The following is a 24,310-nucleotide window of genomic DNA, read 5'->3' on the forward strand; positions in this document are numbered from 1 at the left end:
ATAAATCTACATACTATTTCACATGGCTCCAGGTGAAAATGAACTGCATTCACACCTACGTTCTTGCTGCTCACTTTGGCTTCAAAAAATCGCTTTCTCCTTCAAAGTCCCTCTTTAGGGCACTTTCATGTGGCCAGCATAGCTCTTTATGGCATGCTCCTCACCATTATGCTGTTGAGGACAGGTCTTCTTGAGGGCTGCTCCATTCCCCTTCACCTCTGTATTTATATAGATCCCTTTGCTCCATGTGAGTAATGCTCACACTTTATTTGCAAGAGTCATTGAGAATCCCAGAGGAAGTAGAGAAAACGGTTATTATCCTAATATGTGGTCATAATGCCAATGTTTAAATCCTAAGGCAATTCTTTCCTATTGGTTTATACCCACTTGAAAATGGAAATAATAATAGTTTATTTTTATCTCATAGGTTGGTAGGAGAATTAAATGAGTTAACTCCTCAAAAAGTGCTTAAAACAGGCAAGGATTCAATGAATATCTGCTATTATGATTATTTCAAAATGACAAATGCTATAAATTAGTCTCCTGTAGACTCAGAGTCAAGCTCTTCCACAGAGGACTAGACTACAGACTACAAAGCTGTTGGTCTGATCCAAAGCCAGGTGTGTACAGCCCTGGGCATCTTTAATAGGAAAAAAGGCTACTTTAGAACTCAAAGAGGAGGCCATGACTCCTGGCTGCAGGAGTCATCTGGGGCCCTTTAAAAGCTGAGTCCCCAGGCTCCTTCTCCAACTAGTAACATCAGTCTCCTTGAGACTGATGTCCAGGGGTCCAGGCATCAGTCTTTTATGTTTCCCAGGTGATTCTAAGTCCAGCCAGACTTGAAAACTGCTAATGTAAAACACGCTTGGACACTATTACTTATAGTAGTTTGGAACTATCTATAGTTTTGATAAGCAACCATAAAAAAAGATTAAAAAAAAAGAGTCCCCACACTCCAATATCAATTTTTGACTTTGATTTCCTCAAACTGTGGCCACCACCACTTAAGGACATCAAATAATGGAATATACTTCCCAAATTTCATTTAGTAACAAGAGTTTAGGGGTCAGGGAAAAAGCATAACTAAGCTTCTTGTCTTAGAGAATTATAAACTTGTTTGCATTTTTCTATAAAGAGCTAGAGATAACAGACAGGAAATAGTTTTATATTGATAGGAGAACATTTGTATACTTCACCTACAGTAAAACTTTTCTCAGGACACAGGACTCCAAACGCAAATCAGGCCCCAGCAGTTGAGTTCTATATGAGACATCTCCAGGTTCTCAGCGCCATACTTTTCTGCCCTTCTTCATTATTAGCCCCCTTTGAAGTCTTTTTAGACTCCCTTCCCCCTAAAATCCCCATTCCCCCCAGGCAATTTTAACACTGTGGCCTTTGGAGGACCACAGAGCACTATAGTGTCTGAGGTGATTTTGCCCTTCCCAACAGAAAACAAGGTCTGCCCCCTTGAAGCCATTACTGCCTCTGTTGAGAATATTTGTTGCAACTTAAAAGGCTCTATCTGTTGAGAGCATGAGCTGTGAGGGGCTGCTACAGAGGAAATTTAAGAGGATACTTCTCAAAGCTTAGATTCAGTAAACTCATTCATAGTCAGTAACAAACTGTGTCAAATTCTAACAGTTTGCCCTGTATCATGCTGCAGAGACCTAATGTCTGGTAAAAGCAACCTTCCTTTGAGGAAAAGAAAAAATAGATAGAAAATGTAAAATTTTAAAATGACTCTATTCATTCATGATTTCAAACATCCTTTTAACATTGTGGGTTTTTCTGCTCATTATTTGAGTAAATTCTCAGAATAATAATTCTGTTAACTTCCTTTAGTGTTAAAATAAACAATTTGATGGCTACAGCTGCTGACATAACTTGGTAATATATAGCAGCTTGCAAACATTTTATTACTATCTACAACAATTTCCATTTACATTATACTTTACTATTTAAATTTTTTGCACGTATCAATATTATATTATTTAAGTAATGACAAGATGGTAAAAGACTTACGTATTTAATAATAAACTCAAGAAAGCATATAATCCATTCAAGTTATTAAAATTATACTTTTGAAAGAAATGAAAAGCTTGCTTTACAACTCAACCCAAGCAGTTTCTAAGTAAACACATGAAAGAGAATGGCTTCCATTTTTACTTTTAATTGTGTGTATAAATCAAGACTCAAGCCTCTTCTGGAGTACCACAAAGCATTACTAATTCATCACTCTGCTTCCCATTTCTGTGGGCTCTGCAACACCTACAGAAGGGAAACAGAAGCTAAACATTTGGGGTGAACTTCATTTCTGAATTCTAGTACTCTCGTTTATTAACGCTGGGTCTTCACATAAAAAAATATCAGAGCAAGCAATATATATGATTGTTTGGCATATGTATAACTCAATAAACACATGTATACATCCTCTAACCGCACTCTGGGATCAAAAGAAGGTATTGGAAGTATCCTGTTTCCCCGAAAATAAGACAGTGACTTATATTCATTTTTGCTCCCAAAGATGCGCTAGGTCTTATTTTCAGGGGATGTCTTATTTTTCCATGAAGAAGAATATGGAACTCATTTATTGTTAAATGAAAATAAAAGAAATTTATTACCTGTATACGATACGGTAGTACGGTAGTTGTCAACACAAACCAGACAAACTGTGAATCCTACAGTATCAAGAATTTACTCATTTATTCAGTGACAATCATGACATCATCTTCTGGAACATCATCATAACAATTCAATTCCTGAATTTCCTGGTGAATTTCTTGTGACTCCATTTCTTTCAGAATCAGTGGACCAAATCTCTCATGTTTAGCCTAGGGGACTTTATTTTCGAGGGATGCCTTATATTTCACTCAGAAGGAAACCTGTAAGTAGGTCTTATTTTGGGAGGATGTCTTATTTTCGGGGAAACATGGTAAATGGAATGAACGTTTGCCTGTGAGTCCACTCAAGCGACTACTGCTAAAGTCACTGAATTCTTCTCATGTCTAACTTTGAAAACTATTCAGAGATAGATGACATGGACAGGTCCTCTTATCTTCTATGCAGATTAAGTCTGTAAATATCCAAGGGAGTAAAAATATTTCTTTTATAAAAAAATATATTTTATTGATTTTTTTACAGAGAGGAAGGGAGAGAGATAGAGAGTTAGAAACATCGATGAGAGAGAGTCATTGATCAGCTGCCTCTTGCACACCCCCTACTGGGGATATGCCCTCAACCAAGGTACATGCCCTTGACCAGAATCGAACCCGGGACTTTTCAGTCCCCAAGCCGACGCTCTATCCACTGAGCCAAACTGGTTTTGGCATAATATTTCTATATGTTGAAGTAGAAGAGGAATTGAACAGAAAAGTGATGAACTGTGCTGTCCACTCCGAGTAATTATTCTATAAATATATAGTCACTCCATGATCGAAAGAAGCTGTAGCAGGACAATGGAGTTTAGGGCATTTCTATATACATAGAAATTAAAAAGCTTAATATTACTTGTTTGTAACAACTAGATAGTTTGAAGGATTTTTAAGGGCTGGTTTCACTCTAGTTTGTGAATGTTTTATTCACTCATTGAATTGAATACACAAGTGGTGATACATCCATACAATGGAATACTAAACAACACAAAGCAATGAGTTATCTAAATCTGTAATAACGAAAATTTAACAATTCTTTGTGATAAAACACAATTATAATTAAAAGGAATGACTTTAACTTGGTAAAATGAATCTATAAAAAACTACAATTAAGCAATCCCACTGGTAGCTATATCCAACAGAAATGAAAACATATGCACATAAAGTCTTGCACATGGATGTTCAAAGCAGCACTACTCATAATAGTCCAAGAGAGGGAACAATCTAGTATCCAATAACAAATTAATGGATAAATAAACCATGGTATAGCCATACAAAGAAATATTATTAGGCAATAAAAAGAAACAAAGCATTGATACGTGATTCAACATGGATGAAATGTAAAAACATGATAAGTAAACAGAGTCAATTATAAAAGACCTCATACTGCATGATTCCATTTATATGAAATGTCCAGAAAAGGCTAAGAAGAGTATGAGAATTCTTTTTGGGGTGATGAAAATGTTCTAAATTTGATTGTGGCAATGTTTGCAAAACTGTGTGTGTGTGTGTGTGTGTGTGTGTGTGTGTGTGTGTGTATAAACATTTTATATATCATTAACTTTTATATTTCAAATGAGTGAATTGAATGATATATGAAATATATTTCATTAAAAGTATTAAAAATAACAGAGTGACAAATTTCAGAGGGTAGGCAGAGGTGGTGGAAGTAGGTGGGAAAGAGTAACTAGGGAACTTACATGCATATATGCATAGCCCATGGACACAGACAATAGTGTGGTAACAGCCTGGAAGGGGAGGGTGCAAGGTGGTGAAAATAAAACAAAGGGGACATCTGGAATACTTTCAATGATAAATATAAATTTAAAATAAATTAGTTAATAAAGCATAACAAATAATAACCCTGAAGCAGTTTTTATAGTGCTAAAGATTAAAAACCATCAATGATGAGAGAGAATCACTGATCAGCTGCTTCTTCATGCCCCCTACTAGGGAGTGAGCGCTCAAGCAACCAGGGCATGTGCCTTTAACCAGAATGGAACCAGGATCCTTCAGTCCACAGGCCAAAGCTCTATCCACTGAGCAAAACCAGTTAGGGCAAAGTTAACAAGATTTTTTAAAAAAAGACATAATTCCATGATTTTCACAGATTACTCACACAAATGCCCTGTTGGATTCTAGAAACAAGTTACAAAAATAAAAGAGTTTAGCAAGTTTGCTTGTTATCAGATCAATACATAAAAATCAATTGCATTTTTATATAAAAAATAAAATCTTAGCAATTGCACTTTATAAAAAAGATAACATTTCTAAGATAAAAAACAAAAACAAAACAAAACAAAACTCCATGGAGCTTAAGAATGAATTAAACAAAGATCAGAGCAAGGCTTTTAAGAATAAATTTATAAACTTAATTGAGAGACATTAAATAAGATAGACTGACATCAGGTTCATAAACAGGATGAGTCAAAATAATAAAGATGTAGCCTGGCCAGGGTGGCTCAGTGGTTGAGCAATGACCTATGAACCAGGAGGTCGCTGTTTGATTCCCCATGGAAGCTCATGCCTGGACGACAGTCTTGATTCCTAGCGGGGGCCATGCAGGAGGCAGCTGTACTCTTAAGGTAAGATTTATTTTAAAAGATTCCAAAAACGTAAATCCTAAAGGAAACAGACATCAGAAAAAAATGAAACAACAAGCTGCAATAAGATGTTGTATCATTCAACTAACAAAAGATTAGTATCCAAATATATTGAGAATCAAAATCAGAAAAAGGAAAACCACCCATCAAGAGATGTACAAAAGACATAAACAGGCATTTAATGAAAGACTAATAATGAATATTTAATAAATTTATATAAAATGCTCTTAGTGCAGAATTCAGGGAGATGCAAACTTCAAACCCACCATATTTGCACCAACAAATACTTTGGAAAGAGTAAGTTTCACTGAGTACACGGAGCAATAGATTATTCATTGCTGATGGGGGTGTAAGTTTGAACAGCTACTTTTGAAAGCTTTTTGGCATTATAGAGGGCTTGCAGATATTCATATCCTATAAGACAGCCAGTGCTTTTCCATGCACACCCAAGAGAGACGCTTACACATTCTCAGGAGGAGTCCTGCATAATTATGTCCCGAGCCATATGTTTCTAAAGGCAAAACCTGCAAAGTCTGCAAATGTTCTTCTCAGGAGAAAAGATAAATGCATTTGGCATATTCACATGATAAATTAGGAGGCATCAGTATAAAAAACTCGGCATAATCCTCAAGCACCCGTATCAACATGAAAAAAAATCTGAAGAACATTACAGTTGGGTTTTAAAAAAGCATGTTGCAAGAATATGGAACATAATCATGCAAGATTAAAAAACAGGCAAAGCAAATAATATCTTGCATATTTGGATGCATATACTAGTATGTAGGAAAACATAAAAAAATCCAAGGGAAAGGATAAACACAAGATTCAGTAGAATATTGACCTCTGAGTTAGAGATACCAGGAGAGAATGGCAAGGAAGAGTCTCCAAATATTGATCAAGTTCTATTCCTCAGCAGGGCTATGGCATTTTTAAACCACACACATAAAAATGCCACATATTCTCCACTGTAGATATCATAAATGGAGTACCTATAATACTCTATATACCACTATCTTATCATAAAAGATTGATTTCCAAAAATTATGTTTGTATAGCATACTCTTAAAATGTTTTCTTTATTACTGAAGCTCTATTAATAAATGACAGCATTTTAAAAATAGGCCACCAGTCCATTTTAATAGAATACTTTTATTTGGAAGCATTTTATTCCATCCACCATTTATCCCCATTGTATTCAAACAGCATCTCAGAATTTTCCTTGATTTTGTACTTTTCTAACTGAAAATGAAAGAATTCTCCCTGGGAATAATAATGCAAGTTAAATCTTCTGTGAAAAACGGTGTATCCAATCCCCTAGTAGAAACACTGCCATCTCCTCTATAACTTACTTACTTCCTAAAATTCCCTTATTTTGTAGTTTTTTACTATTTCTTTAAATAAAAACTTTCAAATATTGTATGGAGCTTCATTTCTTCATTGGTTTCTGATTCCTTTGTTCTGACTCCATGAGTTGCACACGGAACTGAGTTCTGATTAATTTTTTCCCTCTGGAATGCTAGTCCATTAGCCAAATATAATAAGTATTTGAAATGGCCAGATTTAAGCTTAAAATACATGTCTGCATCCCTATCCCAAAGGGAAGATTAAATAGAATTGATCTCATTTAATTCTCTTTGGAAATTTGATTCTGCATTTGCTGTGTCCTCTTAGTATTAGGTGGTTGATCATGCACATGAAGGTTAACTTGATTAAAACATTGTGTTATAGATTAAAAAAAATAACAGTTTTAGTCTTGTTATTTATTTATTTTTTAATTTTAAATTAAATCTTTATTGTTGAAAGTATTACATAATGTCCCCTTTTACCGCCCCCATCCCTGCCCTAGGCCTTCCACACTATTGTCTGTGTCCATGGGTTATGCATTATGTGCATACAAGTTCTTTGGTGGATTCTTCCTGCTCATCCACCACCTCCATATTCCCTGTGAAATTCCATAGCTTGTCCTATGCTTCTATGTCTCTGGATCTATTTTGTTCATCATTTTGTTTATTAAATTTCACTTATGAGTGAGATCATGTGATATTTGTAAAGAGAGAGCAGTTTTAAGAAGGGAAAGATCTTGTTCACATTCCTATTAAGTAAAGTCACATTCTAAAGGCAGCATTAAGACTGTAAGCTACATGAAGTCAAGGAATTTTCTTTCCTCATTCAGAGTTGTATTCCTAGTGTCTATTACACACACATAATAGGTCCATGATCTCTATATGTTGAATAAGTGAATGAATGAATGAATGCGTGGATTAATAAAATCTCACATTCCTTCCTGTCATAAGGAAGGACTTGCAAACCCATATTCCTACAGATTTTTCCTTCTTTTGTTGACCCAGAAACCCACCATATGATCATAGGCAATGCTTCTCTGAATTAGGGACCTGATAGGCAGACTTCAACTTTTAGCAACAAGGTCCAAGGAGAAGCCCCCAAGCTCATCAAGGTCCCCAGTGCCTAAAAAAAAAAAAAAAAAAAAAAAAAAAAAAAAAAAAAAAAAAAAAAAAAAAAAAAAAAAAAAAAAAACCACAAAACACTAACCATTCCAATGTCTAAGTAATGTTGAGGATCCTCTATCCTTCATCTCTTTGGTAAAATTATTTTCTAGTACCAGGTTACCAAGGCATTAAATGAAACTTAGTAGGACATAGACACTGAAAATCACAGTGACTTTAAGGAACTATCCACTTGAGGGCAAATACAGTTTTTGTGATAATGAGAAATTAAACAGTATGATGCGTCAGTGAATCATGTCTACATTATTACATATATGTTGTTCAGTCATTAATTTAAGAACACCTTTTTACTGTGGTATTCCCTGGCAGAGAATGGCAATAGTTAGAATACACTGTCTTCAGTTAACTTGATGTCATCATAACTACTCACTAAATAAAATAAAAAAGGAGAGCAGGTATAAATACATGTCATTCCCCTATGAAGATAATGGCATTTCCCATCTATTTGTACATGAAAAAATAAGTCATAACTGTAATAGTCATGACAATTAATTAACTAATCAGGAAGAGGACCAACCCACAAATATAGAATATTTTCTCAGTGGTAAACACTGTTATTTGTTCTAAACACATTTTAACATGTAATTCTAACAACCAACTTCGAAGGTAAGTATTATTCTTCCCAATTTACAGGCAGAGGAATGGAGTTTTTGGAGGACCAGCATATTTACCAAGTCACACAAGATGACAATAAGCAGACGAATATTTTATTCCAAAACTTATAGTTTCCAAACTCCACTGTCTTCAATAGCACCCTGTGCCACCTCCTAAAATTAGAGCTTCCATATTTGTTGGGCAATTATGGTATGACAGGCAATACCTACATCCCAAAAGACAGAATGAAACTCATTGCCTTAAATGAGAAATGTCAAGACAAGGCAGTGAGCTCTTCACAGGTGGAGACCATCATTTACACTTTAAAGAGAGGTTAATTGCTAAGTTTTGGGTAAAGTTGGCAGTCATTCCTTTGGATAGAGCTTTCCAATAACATCTTGCTGAGAGTTAAATTCTCAAATAAATGTGAAAGACTAAGCAACAATGTGTGAAGATTTTTTAAACTTCCTCAGCTCTTGAGGTACTAAACAAACAGATGTTTGAGAAGGCTGGGGCTTATGAATACAGCTTTACTGTAAACAAATTAGGTAACATCTTTGCTGCCTGCTGCTAACGCAGCAATCTCTCACATTTGAAATTCTATGATAGCTTCTCCTGGATAAAGGGGAATTAGGATACATTCACATACATGAAATAAATAAATAAAAAATCCAAGTTTCCTTCTTGAAAATGGGCAACAGTTGTGGTACAAAGTAAGCTCACAGTGTTGGCCTCACCTACCAAATGTTTACTTTTTTTTTGTTGAAATAAATAATTTTGCAATCCTACACTGTTTCTTTTGATACAGATGAATCCACAGACCCTACCAACTCTAACCATGAAACCAATGTAAGCACTCAGGACCTTCCAGGAAGTTTTCTAACCTATCTCCTGGACAAGAGCTACCATCTCCAACTTGTGCTGCAACCACCAACCTCCACAAGCTTCCATTCATTCTCCATGCAGCTGGCAGAACCAGAGCTGGCCTCATCACGTCCTTGGGTAAAAACCATCTTGACATTCTGTTTATTGCCCAGTCAACAAAACCCAAAGTCTCTAGGTCTCTGGCCTGACCTATATGGTGGATCACAAGAATGCTTATGTCTGTCTATACCTTTATCCAACACCATTCTGTCCCTTGGACTTGCTATTCCAACCACAGGGATTCCAAATTGACTCTTGTCTTTCTGACTTTGCACACTCACAATTCGTTCCTTGCTAATGTTTCACATGATTAACACACACATATCTGTCTTTGAAACCATCTCATGATTTCCTGTTCTCTTCATCACACCAAGGAATTGTCTCATGCTTTCTGTCTCTGTGAACACCTGGAGGCCAGGAACTGCATCATATTCATGCCTGGTGCACAAGAAGTGTTGATTAACATGCTGGACCCTCAGAAGTACGCATAACATTTGTTTAAAGGAACCAGTGATTATATATTAAAAAACCCACTCCACGTGATTTCTCGGTGTGAAACATTCTGTTCCAGTTCCCTATCTTTACCCCTAGATTCAGCCAAACTATCTCAAAATCTCTGAACCAGGAAGCAGGCTCTCAGCAGACACCAAATTTGCCTTTGCCATGATCTTGGACTTCCTTGCCCCTAGAAATGTGAGAAATAAATTTATGTTGTTTATAAGTCACCCAATTTATAGTATTCTTTTATAGCAGCCTGAAGACACTAAGACAATGTGATAATGGCATTTTATAGACATAAATATTAGTATAATTGTTCATTGGAAATATGAAAGAGAATAATGAATAATTACTCTGAATATATTTAAAAGCAATGGTAACATATATTAACACCTTTTACTTCATATGTATAAGAATGAATCTCAGAAACATATTCTGATAAAGAACTTCAAAATAACCATAATCATTGGGATGGGTAAGGGAGGCGGAAAAAGAAGCAGAAATTAAGTCCTAAAATAAAGTGGGTAGAAATGAACTGGGGTTATTTAGATGGTCATTTACAACATAATTCAAGAACAAGCATTGTGGTGAGGCATTTTAGCATGTGTACTTGAGAAATAAAGATAACTGGGATCAAACATCAATGTTTGGTCACTAGCTGTTGGATGTTATGAAACTGAATTTTCCTCTCTGAATTGTAGTGTTCTCCATTCTACAATATTTAACAATAAGATTTAACTCATGGACTCACTAGGAGGAAATGGCATAATGTATATCGATATAAGCCAGGTAATGTTGTGCCTGGCCTATGGGAATCTCAATAAGTACTACCATTATAAATATTAAAATTAGGACTATTATTGATATTGTTATCACTATTCTTATTATCTTAAGATCAGAGTGAAAGCATGAGACTATATCATCTACAAATTCACACACAGAGTACATCAAACCAACAGGCCCTGGTAACCAGGTACCATTTCAACAAGAAAAGTGATAAGAATGAATAATGAAACATAATATTCTAATCCAGCTTGGTAAAAAAAAAAATCTATAATATTTTATATGAATTATATTTTATTATATATGTGTCATACATAAAACATATTCTGGAATATAGAGAGATGGTAGTATTTACAGATTAATAAAACTGTTAATTTTATGCAACATTAGCAATGGAATAAAAACAGTAATAAAAGTACTGAATATTCATTCATTCATTTATTCATTCAGTACTGACTGAACAGTTACCATGTGCTGGCCAATCTTGGGCATATACTCCCAGGCCCTGCAGTTGGGGAATTGGAGATTAGGGGAGAAAACATAAGAGTGACAGCACCTACTTCTAGTTGCTGAGAAGGCTACACAAAGACTCCCTGTAGGTGAGGAGAAGGCAACAGCTTTAATCCAGGTTGTAAATTTTGCTGCAGGATTAGAAGTTCAAAGGCACCAGGGTACTATAGTGGTGGCTCAAAATAGGGACCCTGGACTCTAGGCAGGTGAGAAAGGCTCACAGGCCTGACAACTGGGAGTAAAAAAACAAACAAAAAAACCTAGAGAAATAAATGCTTCCTAATTAAAAAAGCAACAGCTGTAAATGCTCTCTTTGAAGGAGAAAGAGTTCTGAGTGGAGGCCAGGACAGAAATGTGATGGTGCTGGGAATCATGAACATGAACCCTGTGGTCCTGGAAAGTATTCTTCAATATTCCTCCTAATTTATGTAGGAAAAGGGAAAACTATAATAGGAAATCCTAAAAGAATTATCTCATCATTAAAAACAAGCAACTGAAAAATATATAAATAGAGATAACAGGGAAAGATCGTGGTACAAGGGTTAAGACAAGAAGAACACGGGTTCATGAAGAGAATTAAGAAAATGGGGAATATTCTTGAGGGAGGTTTCTGGTATGGAATTCAGATTGGAAGGAAATAAGAGAAAAATAAAATAAAATTGGCAATGCAGAAAACACTATCAAAATATAGTCTTTATATTTTGTTCTTTTCTTCTGTTTTTATAATGAAGCAGACATTCTAAATGACTTCACAAATGCCACTGCAATGTTATTTCTGATTACCAATTCAATAAATTAAATGTCTCATTTAAATAAATCTGTATGACTTTGTTGGAAGAGTAATATTTTAACCACATGAGAAATTATTATGGGAATCAACAGCTGTTCTCTAATTTTAAAATTAAAAAAATGTGCCCTTAGCCTGTTTGGCTCAGTGAATAGAGCATCGGCCTGTGGACTGAAGGGTTCCAGGTTCAATTCCAGTCAAGAATATGAACCTTTGTTCTTCTTGCTTGGGTTGCAGGCTCAATCCCCAGAGGGGGGCATGCAGGATGCAGCCGATCAATGATTCTCTATCATCACTGATGTTTCTATGTCTCTCTCCATCCTTCTTCCTCTCTAAAATCAATAAAAAATATATTTAAAAATAAATAAATAAATGCATTTAATAAAAAATTAAATTAAAATAATTTATTTGAAAGTGATTATTTAATTTTTTTTACTGGCAAGCATGGTAACAATAAAGAATTCTGACTATGAGTAATTTTTAATCTTTGGCTACATAACTGTTTTGGAAATATATGTATATGTATATGTATAAATAACAATATAATAAAATGTTTAAAAAACTAAAAAAATTAAAATTAATAAATTATCTAAGATGTGTGGTTTTCAAAATAAAATATTTTGATTGACTTATTCCTTCTGCATATAAAATAATAAATATCAGTATCTACTTATTTAAGAATATCATATCCTATAGAAATTTTTTAAAAATGCACAAAATGTCTGACTTTGAGAAACAATTGTATTAATATATGATTTATTTCCTTAAGAAAGTTCAGTGTCCATGCTTTTAAATATAAACATTTCATTGTCAATAAATATATGGAGCTACTTGACTTGTGTTTCTTCTCAACACAAGTAACTAAATAAACCAGAAGTCAGCATTTTCTCTAAAATAAGCCTGACTTCTTTGTAGGAAGGAAAAAGATCTGTACACTATTTATAGAATTGTTGGCATTTAGGCTCATAGGAGTTAGTTAATAAAGAGAACAACCTTTGATAACACTTATAACATTAATTCCTTTTGTATTCCACTCTCCAAAGTACGGCAGGTATTTGTGAAAATGAGTTTGCAAGAAACTCAATAATTCACCTGCAGGAAAAAGACAGCAAGACATTTTCATGTATATATTACATTTGTCATTTTAAATATATACATAACTCCAATCAGCATCTTGGGCATCTACATTAAAAAATGGTGACGCTAAATTGATTGCTTTATTTAGTTGTCCTTATTCTACACTAAATAATGATTCCATTCCACATTCAAATACTTCCACTTCTTAGAATCAAAACAGCATGTTGTTCTAATATGTAAATTCAAATGCATGTGTATATGCATGAAAAATAAAATTGGATATACAAATTAAACTTTTGAATGGAATACAGGTAGTCACAGAATAAAACTTATTTTCTCTAATAAAAAAAAACTTGCATAATTCAACTTGCTATAATATACAAATGGGGCAAAAGTAGGTTTACAATTGTGAGTATACAAAACAGTTTATTCTTGCATTATTAGTTATTAATTACCATATCATTTTCCATGCAAACAACCATAAACCTACTTTTGCCTCACCCTGGATATCTAACACAACCTATTAATATTAAAAAGTATTGTAGATAATTACTATCAACTTAAAACAATGTCTATTTTTTTAAAAAAAGTATAGTTTTGCAAATTTTATAAAGTTCAGGCATGGCATAATTGGGTTCTCTGATAAGGATTTCACAAGGTCTATCACCAGAGTTTCCCCTGGGCTATGTTCCTTTTTGGAGATTCTGAGAAATAATTTACTTCCAAATTTATTCAAGCTGTGAAATGAACTCCTTTTGGTTATAGGACTGAGGTCCTCTTCTCTGTAAGTCAGGAGTCATCCTCTGCCTTTAGGAGCCATGTGCAGGGCTACCCATGCTGTCAAGGAAGACTTTATCATGTGTCAAATTTCTCTGGCACTGAATTTCTTGACTTCCTTCATTTCTGAGCTCTAGACCATCATTTTCTTCATCATCTTACCATCATTGTTGTTCGTCGTCATCATCATCATAATCATCATACCTTTCAAAAGTCAGGTTTTCCTTAGCAGGAGTTTATAAGATATGTCCAACTATGATTTTAATCTATTTCTCTCTCACTATGTTTTTAGTACCTATGAGAATCAAGGAGTTCAAATAGACATCGATTTTGTTGTCCTTAAAGTTTCAGCAGCACCTAAAAAAAATCCCTACACATCCTTTGTTCTGTGGCAGGGGACCTCTAGAAGGGTCAACAGAGGCTCATCCTCAATGCTTTGTTAAGTTATAATGACTCCTAAGAAAGGGACACCTGGACCAGTTTAGACAGGTCAAGGGGGCATTTGGAAGGGTGTGAGCCCTCAGCTGAGTATTCAGATCCACAAGGAGAAAGGGACAAAGCAAAAAAGAGAGGGTATTCTAGGTGGAAGGAATTCCTTGGTCACAGGCATGGACTGGGAAATACTGGTATACTAATGAACTAACAGAAGTGAGAGGAAAGATCCTGATAGAGACATGATTCTGATTTATGCATATGCAGATCTAACTCACACCACATGGAGGACAGATTTGCACAGACTGCAACCAAGAAGTGAGTTAGAATGCTAATTCCGGGGTGTAGAGCATGACAAGGGCATGGACACAGGAAGGTCCTCAGACTACTGGACTTATAAAACCAAAACAGGGGTCCCAGTCTGCGAGGGAATAAATGGCTCAAGGGGCTGCTAGACAAGACTTCCTGGACAAACCTTTGCCTGAGGGACAGGTGTGGGCCAACTGGCCAGAGGGAGGGCGTGGGCTTTTAGCAAGAGGGATTTTATCCTGATCCTGAATAAAAGGCACCATCAGAGCAAATAATGTTCCAGTTTCAAGTCTAGATGGCTCTGAGGAATCAGGGAGAAGGTATGGACCCAAACTAATGGTAGGATGGGGGAATAATCCAATATATTGGAGAGGTTTAGCCTGGAAGCAGAGTGCGGAAACCAACATAGGAAGAAATGGTGGAAGTATAGCTGCCATGAGAAGCACTAATAATTTCTTGGTAGGAGAATGATAACACTCAGACAACCACTAAATGATCTGGATTCTTAAAGCTACAATGTGCATTTGGGTGTGTAGAAAAGTCTGTGAAGAGTTTAAAAGATCACAACGGTCCTATTTGTGGTTACCTCTACTGTAAACACTTGGATGCAGAAGCTGATAGCCTACAACATTGGATCCAGAGTCTCCCTTCTCCAAATTCTCAGTACTCTCATTTTTTATTTGATTGGTTATTATAAAGTTGACTGTTATAAATGCATACTAATAACATTTTTCAAAAAGTTCAAACTGTCATTGTGACTCCCAGAAATGAGGTCTGAGAAATCAGATGAAGCAATTTCCTATCACTAATAAAGGCAGAGGATAACCAAACTAGAATTATCATTTTTATCATTTACATAACAAGTTTGAAAAATATTTAATTTTGTTTTATTTTTGTTATAAAACTCTCTTATCCCTCCAGAATATGAAACATCTAAATTATCAGACTCTTTACCTGTCCTCCTTTTTCAAAAATTGTTTATATTCTATTTTTTTATTTTAAAATATCTCTTTTGATGTGCTAACTAGGTTAGTCTATTACCCGTTATAAAGACTTGAATTTCCAAAGGTGCATTTTTGAAACTGAGCAAATCTCTAGGTTATGACACACACACAAAGGGGAAGCTATGTGTTAGATTTTCTCCAGTGAAATATCAGTAAATTGCTTGTACTATTCAAAGGTAGATTCATGCATTAGAGGTTTCCAAAATACAAAATAATTAAGCTTCATGAAAACTGAATATTATAGAGGTATATAGCAGAGAAAATAATTAGGCAGTGTCTGCTTCTCCTAACACTATTACTTTATACACATTTAATACAGAATTACTGATAATGTACGATGAGCTGCAAGCTAAGGATACAAGTTATAGGTGAAGAACCGAACACTGTCATGGGTAATTTTTCTGTATAGTTTGGTAGCTCAATGATGTGTTCTATCTAAGACACTTTGGACTTGAGAAAAGAAATCAACTCAATTCAATAAAATGAGGGGGGATAAAAGTTTTCAAGAATATAAATGAAATATCAGAGATGCAGCAGTCTTAGTGATAACTGAACTGGTCTCTGTAACATTCCGAAACAAGATGATCCCTGTAACCATGGACTCCTCCATTGGCCACCATCTCCCCAGCATTCACCCCTGGAGGTCACAGATCTGGGGTCACTTATTTCACATTCTCAAGAGTAAGAGCCCAATTTCTTTCAGGCTATTCACTGAACAAATTGTCCTTGGCTTAGATATCTACTTCTAATCCAATCAGAAGTTGGAAATTGAGGCACAGGGTACAACATGGTACCCCAGACCTTCTCCTACCAGGACTGGGGATGGATGAAACAAAATAAAAGTTGTATAGTATGCAAAAATACCACACAGAAAGATTAAGAATATGCATTCAACAGGTAATCTGGCCAATCAGGAAACAACTGGTTTAAAAGCCAAATAGATGTCAATTCAGTGGTGTTTATAAATCCCCAGAACAGGCTTAGCTTCTGAGGAGGTGTTCAGCAATAACAATCAGCTTTTTAATACATATAGTAATAAAAATCTACACTTATAAATATTTTTCTCACTACCTTATACCAGACAACCTTGTGAACACAATTTCACTTTTTCTTTTTCTTGTCTATCCTTTTTTTGTTAATTTTGGTGTTTAGACAAGTAGGTGATGAGTTTAAGAGACCACAATTTATCTACGTGCTGCTTCTTACTACCAAACTATTACAGAAGTGAATATGCTTCCACATACTCCAACTACGGCTTTGCAATTGAAAACGATCTCCATTCAAGTAACCTAGTCTAACAATAAGAGTAGCAGTAACTTCTACTTAAAGTGTACCCACTGCCTCAGGAATACAAGAACAATGTTAAAAGACTAATGGCAGGTGCTTCCAACATGACACCTTCCAACAACAGACTTTACCTTGCAATGATAAATACTGTATTTTTCGGACCATAAGACGCTCTGGACCATAAGACGCACCAGTTTTTAGAGAAGGGAAATGAAGAAAAAAAGATTCTGAAACAAATAGTGTCCTAAAATATTTTATGTGCATTAAAACCCAACATCACAGTCATAAACACATGTAATCAACCCTGTAAAGTAAAGAGCAGCATTTAGAACCATTTTAGAGCCGGGCAAGCACACAGAGACCACACAGAGCCGGGCAAGTAAAAAAACTTTTTTTTAAAGTATATGTGCAGGCTGTATTTGGACCATAAGACGCAGGGACTTTTTCCCCCCACTTCTGGGGGGAAAAAGTGCGTCTTATGGTCCGAAAAATACGGTACTTTAGAGCAATGGGTACAGTGATGTTTTCATTCTTTTGTGGCAGCAGTTGCTAAGAGCTCACCAAACTCAAGCTCCTGCTTCCTGAGTAGAGTGGGTGTCCATGCCAGGACCAGGAATCCCTGCCCCACTCATCTATGAGAGGCCATGTGACTGGTTCTCACCAATAGGATATGGGCACAGTGATGTGTTTGACAATGAGGCCATAGGGGTTCTCAAGAGTTAGGCCTATTGCTCCCGGCATTGAGGGAAGCAAGGCAGCTCCCTAACCAGCATCCCCTGCCTCTCTCTGTTGCATGAATGAAAAGCAATCTGCTATTTTGTTGTTACTATAATGTTGAAGTTTATTTGCCATAGTAACTATTATTTCCTTACCCAAGACATGGCCCTAAAAAATGTAGCATCAAACACAGCATAGAAGAAGGTGACAGAAAAGTACAATGCATTCCTGATAAATGAAAGTTGACTTATAGAACTTTATGTATGTTTATTTCAATTTCACACACACCTTTCTTTTTAATAAAAACAAGGTCCTAGGGGGAGCATTTATTCTGTGGCCAAATGACTATATTTTGTTTCATTCTTAAATATTTCATAACCTCAAACTACCCCCAATTTAATAATTAATCATTCTATCTATGGACTTGAAATATTTTTCACACATGGCAATTGAATGTGTGGTAAGTACAGGAGGAACAATTTTATAATTTAACATCATATATTAGCAGACGATACAGATGCATTGAAATGCCCTCTCTCATTTCCAGAACCTGCAACTCTAGATCATTTAGAAAAGAACAACAAACTGGGAGAGTGTGATATGGCATCTTCTGCTTTCAAGCAACCTGCCTGAACTAAAAGCCTTCTTTTGTACAAAATGATGCATCATTTGCATTCAGGGCAGGGATCGATTGTGTTAAAAGAGTTTCAAGTAAAAACCAGGCCATTTCAGACTTCTTTTGAACATCTGAAATCAGGTCGGTTACAATTCCTTTCCAACATCGGACTGAATGCTCCGATTCCACTGCCAGGTTTGTAAGGAGAAGATAAACCCCGCCATTTACTTCCCTGGCAACTCAAAGCAAGAACCCCGGGGGATGGGATGCCCAGTACCTGATGCTGCTCATGCTGCCTGTCTCCGACCCCAGCTTGCATCGCTCCAGCTGGCTGGCTACGATCTGGCGTTCTGCCTCCAGCTCTCGAGTCAGTCTTTCAAACTGTAATTCCTGAAAGAAAACCAGCAAAAAGTTTAATTCTGTCATCTGTATAGAAAGTGGAATTCAGACACAAATGACAGGACAGTTGAGGGGAGATATCTGGTTTACAAAGATGGCAAATGTAAGAAGTAGAGAAGATTGATGTGGAATCAAAGAAAGATTGCAGTTCAGACAGACCCAAGTTTATATCAGAGTACTGACCCTTTAGCTGCAGGTCCTTGAATAAGTTATGTAATCTAAATAGCAACTGTATCATCTGTATTGTGGGTATGGGTGAGGACTAAGTGAGACAGTGTCCATGAAAAATTAGCCTATGCTATGTTTGGCAGATGACCAGCAACCCCAGATAACAAAAGTGGAACATTTAATTTTTCTATCATCTGGAGTATAGTGTTTATTCCTTACTGGCTTTTTAGCTGCCTCAATATACTAATTTGATTCTCATATTACTAACCTATTATATACTGAAGAAAAGCAATGCTAAATCCTACACTTCTTTATTATTTAAATTTAAGCATAATGGCATGATACTGATTCTACACAGGCTTGAGAAAATTACTTTTAACATTTTACTATATTATTTTTTTAAAATAGCCAATTAAACCAATGAAGAATGGTTCTACAGAGCTGCCCAAAATCCACTGTTAAAGGATCACCTTGAGTGAAAAATGATTCAGTGAGTACATCAAGACTCCTGGCTATTCCAAATATTGGACCTGGTACCGTAGTTCAGTTGTTATATTATATTTTACTTTTCTATACACTTAAGTTCTTAAATAAGTATAATGAAAGCAAATTACATGTTTTAATTAAAGAAATGTTTTTACAATGTCACATTTAACTTCTTTTAAAAATATCTACACAGTTATATTTAGGCGATTAAGAAAGAAGAATGCTGAAAAATATTGAAATATAGGGTTAAGGTTAGTTTGGGAAAACTAAAACTCCCAATGTTTCAAGGATTTGTCTTTCCAGAGAAGATTACTTATTTCTATTTACTACCCTAGAACATTCTTGGGTGAGACCTTTAAAAAGTGGGATCTACTATTGTGTCCTCTTCACGAATTAAAAATACCCTTGCTCTTTTCCATAAGAGCAGAATATTTTTTGTTGACATTATTTAGTGGATCTAAGTTTGAGACACTCTGTATATGACAGCTCAACTTTTCCCGTTGGGGTGCTAAAACAGGAGGCATGCTGTTGTTTGAGATCAAACTTTTATTCTTATCTATCCAGAAAAACAGCAAATACTCTTTGTAAAAAGTGACTACCAAGACTTGTGCTGAGCGTATTATGTGCAGCTAAGTTTCCCTTCTTCTCCTTTCAAGTTATGCTCATTTTTGTCAGTTTCTTTCCACAAAAATATGAAAGTTCTAGAAGATTCTTCATTCCCAGGCTGTATAATATAGTATTTTAAATTTCTCTATATAACAGGAAACCAACTCATACCTTTGAACTGGAAACACCTTAAAAATACAATACCTGGGGGCTACAGCAAACTCCTTATAGGTAGGTGGAAATTCATTATTTGTATAATTTAAAGGACTTCAATTTGCTGCATGTTTGCATATGTGAAAAATAGTCCAATAGGGTGAGATAGCTCAGCGTACTGAGTCCTGGGACAGAGGCTGTCTTGCCTGTGCTTGCTCCAAGGCTGTGACAGCACTGCATGCTTTCTCCATTTCATTCTTATCAATGGGAGGATATAGGAGGCATTTTCATTAGCAAGCTGCCTTTCAAATATAGTCAAAACTTCCAGTGCTCCTCATCACGTTTTATGGATCTGTATTTCCATCTGGCACCATTTTCTTTCTGTTTAAATGACTTCCCTCAATATTTTTTGTATGTGGTTCCTTAGGTGATAAATTTTTCCAGCTTTACATGGCTCACAGGAGTCTTTATTTCCCCTAATTTTTTAAAGACATTTTTGCTCCATGGTCCCCTCATTTGGGCGTTGTTTCTGACAAAGAAAAGAAAAAGTCTATGGTATTACTTATCTTTGTTTTTTGTTTTTTTTTATATAATGTCTTTTTTCTCTGACTCCTTTTAAGATTTTCTTTTTCGCTGGTGCTGAATAACTAGATGTTCATGTTCCTTAGAGTTGTTTCCTTCATGTTTCTTATGCTTGGAGTTCACTGGGATTTTTCAATGTGTGGATTTATGGCTTCCTTCACATTTCAAAAATTTTAAGCCATTATATCTTCAAAGAATTATTTATCTTCCCCACTGTCTCCTCTTATTCAGTGAGTACAGTTAAGTGTATACTAGGTCACTGGGAATTGTCCCACAGCTCACAAATTCTTTTCCCATATAAAATTTTTTTCTCTCCCTTTGTGTTTCATTTTCAATAATTTCTATTGATGTCTTTGAGTCAACCAGTCTTTCCTTGTGCAATGTCAAATCTACCATCAATCCTATTGAGTGTGGGGTGGTTTTTTGTTTTTTGTTTTTTTACCTCCAACGAATCAAACATCTCTAGAAGTTTCATTGGGGAACTTTTTATATCTTCCATGGCTCTATTTAACTTTTGAAGATATGGAACACATATAAAAACTGTTTAGATGTCCTGATTCTAGCATCTGTGTCAGTTTCAACTGAGTGATTTTTCTCCTTAGTATGAGCTCCACTTCCATTCCTCTTTACATGTGGTCATCTTTGAACACAAAACATTTGAACGCTACCTTGTTTGGTCCTGGTTGTCTTCATATACCTACAGGCATCTTAAGATCTGTCCAGGGCTCAGTTATATGGAATGAATTCGTTACATTTGAGTCTTGTATAGATTTGTTTAGAACAACAGAACAGCATTTGGTGTAGGGCTAATTACCCTATATTGCCTAGGCAGCCCCTTTGGCGTCCTCTACTCAGCATCACATGAACCATGGGTTTCTCAGCTGGGCTGGTGGGCACCAGCACATATCTTGGCCCGGTGTGAGCAGCAGGTGTTATGTCCTCCCGTTCTTTCAGATGGTCTCTCCTGCCCCCTTGGCTTCCTTACACACATGGGCTGCTCAGTTCTCTACTGAATAGAAAAACGTGAACCTTTGCAGATCTCAGGGGTTCTCTGTTTGAGTAGCAATATCCTTTCTTCTCTTTTCCCCTGCAAATTCTAGCCACCGTTAGCTTCCTGGACTTTCAGTGCTGTCTCCCCAACTCAGCAAGTTCTCTGGCTCTGTCTGGGTTACCTCTTCAAGACTTTCCAGAAGAAACCTTCCCACGGCAGTAAGCTGGGACAACTGCAGGGCTCACCATTTATGCTTCGTGTCTCCAAGGAATCACCATCCTTCATTGTCTAAAAGTCAGGGACTGGAAAACTGCTGTTTCATTTTTCTGATCTGTATGTTTTTGTTGCTGTTGAACATATTTCCCGATTCTGTTACTATATCTTTGCTGAAAGCTGGATAATTTTTAAAGAACTAACAGGTTGTCCTCTATACTTGATTTTTAAATAAATATTTACATATTATTTAAAAATTCACACAAAATGAACAAGCAACTAGCTCAGTACCTAAGTTTTGATACTTAAAAAATGTTGTACACTATTGCAATATTAAAATTTGAGGCTAACTTTGGGTTGTTTCTTTTATTTGCTGGATGTCTTCTTAATTAAATTGACATTTTCTTTATTAAGGGAACTGAATCAATGTGCTGCCTTTTAAAAATGTCCATTCCTTAAATGCTTACTTTGTCATTGCGTGTATGAAACAAGCAAGTAATTAAGTGAATTATTCCTCTGTGCTTTGCTAAGGAGTACACAGTAAATGTCAAGGCCCTTAGGTGCAAGTACTTTTCTCTTCTTCATCTGAAATATATTTTATTAATATAATAACACAATATCTAACAAAATAGGATGCTAACATGTTTACTGAGTGCTGGCTATTGAGTGCTTAATTACTAGGACAGTATACATGGCAGGAAATATATATATCTTGTCAAATTTCATCAAATTTCACACATTAAATATATGCACCTTTGTTGGTATATCATGTACACTTTAAATTGCTTTAAAACTACTCCAAAATATGATTCAAAAACTGCCCAGAGAAATTGGGAATTCATGGGAATGAAAAACAATGGGTGGATTAGAGAAGACAGCCTGGAGTAAAGGAAGTTTTAAAAAAACACAAAGTAGTGTTAGACCTAAATCTCCCCATTATGTAGAAATTGTCTTGTTTTAAAGATCATAAAAATTTATAAGAGTAGGAAATGTATAATGCCAAAGTTCATTAAAATTTATGAGGAGCCAGATTTAAATGATCGCCTCTCTTAGAATAGCACATTGAGTCACATAATACATTAAGATTATAAGAAAAAAATTATACTGTTGTCTAACTTTGCCCTAAATAGACTAAATGAATCATTAATTTGGCTTAATTAAATGGTGTTTATTAAATATTTTTAAATGGATAAAAGCATGTAAATCTCTTACAGAGGCTTAGCTAACTCAGTATGAAAATGAAATCAGAAAACACATACTCCTGGTTTCATTAGTTCTTTCAATAAATACTTAATTTAGCATTGTGGGATAACATCAGTTAGGATCATACAAGCTAGACTTGAGAAAATATAAAATCTCAGACTAAAGAGTGAATTAAGTAAATATAGACTTGCCATGATTTCCCTAATATGAGAAGGTGGGAAAGAGATCAAACAGGAGTAGATAATAGAGAAGATGGATAAGATGCTAGACATTGGAAGTCAACATGATTCCACAGTTGTGGCTCTGATTGCTAAAATCCAGTGAGGATCTGGTTGCTAGAATCCAATGTGGATCTGGCTGCTAGAATCCCATGATAGGATTTGAACTGCTCATGCCAGCTAGATGAAGTGGGAAAGTGGACCCATAGTATATCCCGACACTGTGTGGACTCTGCATGCTCACACATCCATAGTCTTTGTCAAACTCTCCTCCCAAATGAAAAAAAAAAGAGAGAATATTAATGACCAGCAGACACAAGATGGTGCTCCTGTGCAAAGGTGAAAGGCACAAGGACAAGAGCAGAGGGGGTATGGGGCTTCCTAGGTCTAACCACTGCAGTGAAGGCTCCAGGCTTCTCCTGGATATTCCTCCTGCTGAGTTAAGTTAAATGAGAAAGGGAATTCTATCAATGAGCAACAGAAGTACCACCATTCTAATGATTTCTCAATTGTGTATACTATTATTTGTGATCCAATGGTAATCAATTTATTCCTTTATTCTTATACTTTAGGTGTTTTATCATGACTTTCTGTTCAAGCATTTGTAGTCCTCCTAGATCGTAAATTTATTAAGGAGGGGATTAGACCCAACATCATCTGAAAGCAAAGTGTCTGATATGTAACTGGGCTAAGTAAGTGATTGTTTATGAATGAAGAATCCATGGTTCTGGTGTTGCAGCTTCTTGGAATGGGATGGCCAAGTGGTTGGTTATGCAATAATTTTTTTCCCCAAAGTATTTCAAGACTCCAATAGCATGAGAGAATACTTCTCAAGAATTTAAGAGAATCACTAGTTCTATGAAAAGTCTTCATCATCATGTTATTCTCTCAATTCATCACTCTAATCAATTGTAAGAATAAAAGTGTGTGAAAGAATTGTTAAAGATTTTTCTGGTGGTGTCTTTTTTGTTGTAATTTCCTCTTCTTTGCTTTTTTTTCTTTTGAGTCAGTAAATACTTGATCACATATATACATACAAAATTTATAAATGCAAATACCTATATAAAATTATATATATCACAGACACTCATATTTTCACTCTATATATTTAATATATTTTTATTGATTTTTATAGAGAGAATAAGGGATAGAAATAGAGAGGTAGAAACATCAATGATGAGGGAAAATCATTGATCA

The 24,310-nt window shown here is 35.6% G+C and overlaps 1 protein-coding gene across 7 annotated transcripts in view; it reads right to left on the bottom strand.

The window, feature by feature from the left end:
- CTNND2 (catenin delta 2) overlaps positions 1–24,310 on the bottom strand; it is a 716,413-nt gene that overhangs the window by 428,344 nt on the left and 263,759 nt on the right. For all 7 annotated transcript variants that reach the window (XM_036410294.2, XM_036410290.2, XM_036410291.2 and 4 more), the window contains one exon: positions 18,372–18,484. In XM_036410294.2, the coding sequence (XP_036266187.1) occupies positions 18,372–18,484 (113 nt within the window). The remainder of the gene's footprint in view (positions 1–18,371; positions 18,485–24,310) is intronic.

This window comes from Pipistrellus kuhlii, unplaced genomic scaffold, assembly GCF_014108245.1.
Source record: "Pipistrellus kuhlii isolate mPipKuh1 unplaced genomic scaffold, mPipKuh1.p scaffold_m20_p_4, whole genome shotgun sequence".
Lineage (NCBI taxonomy): Eukaryota > Metazoa > Chordata > Mammalia > Chiroptera > Vespertilionidae > Pipistrellus > Pipistrellus kuhlii.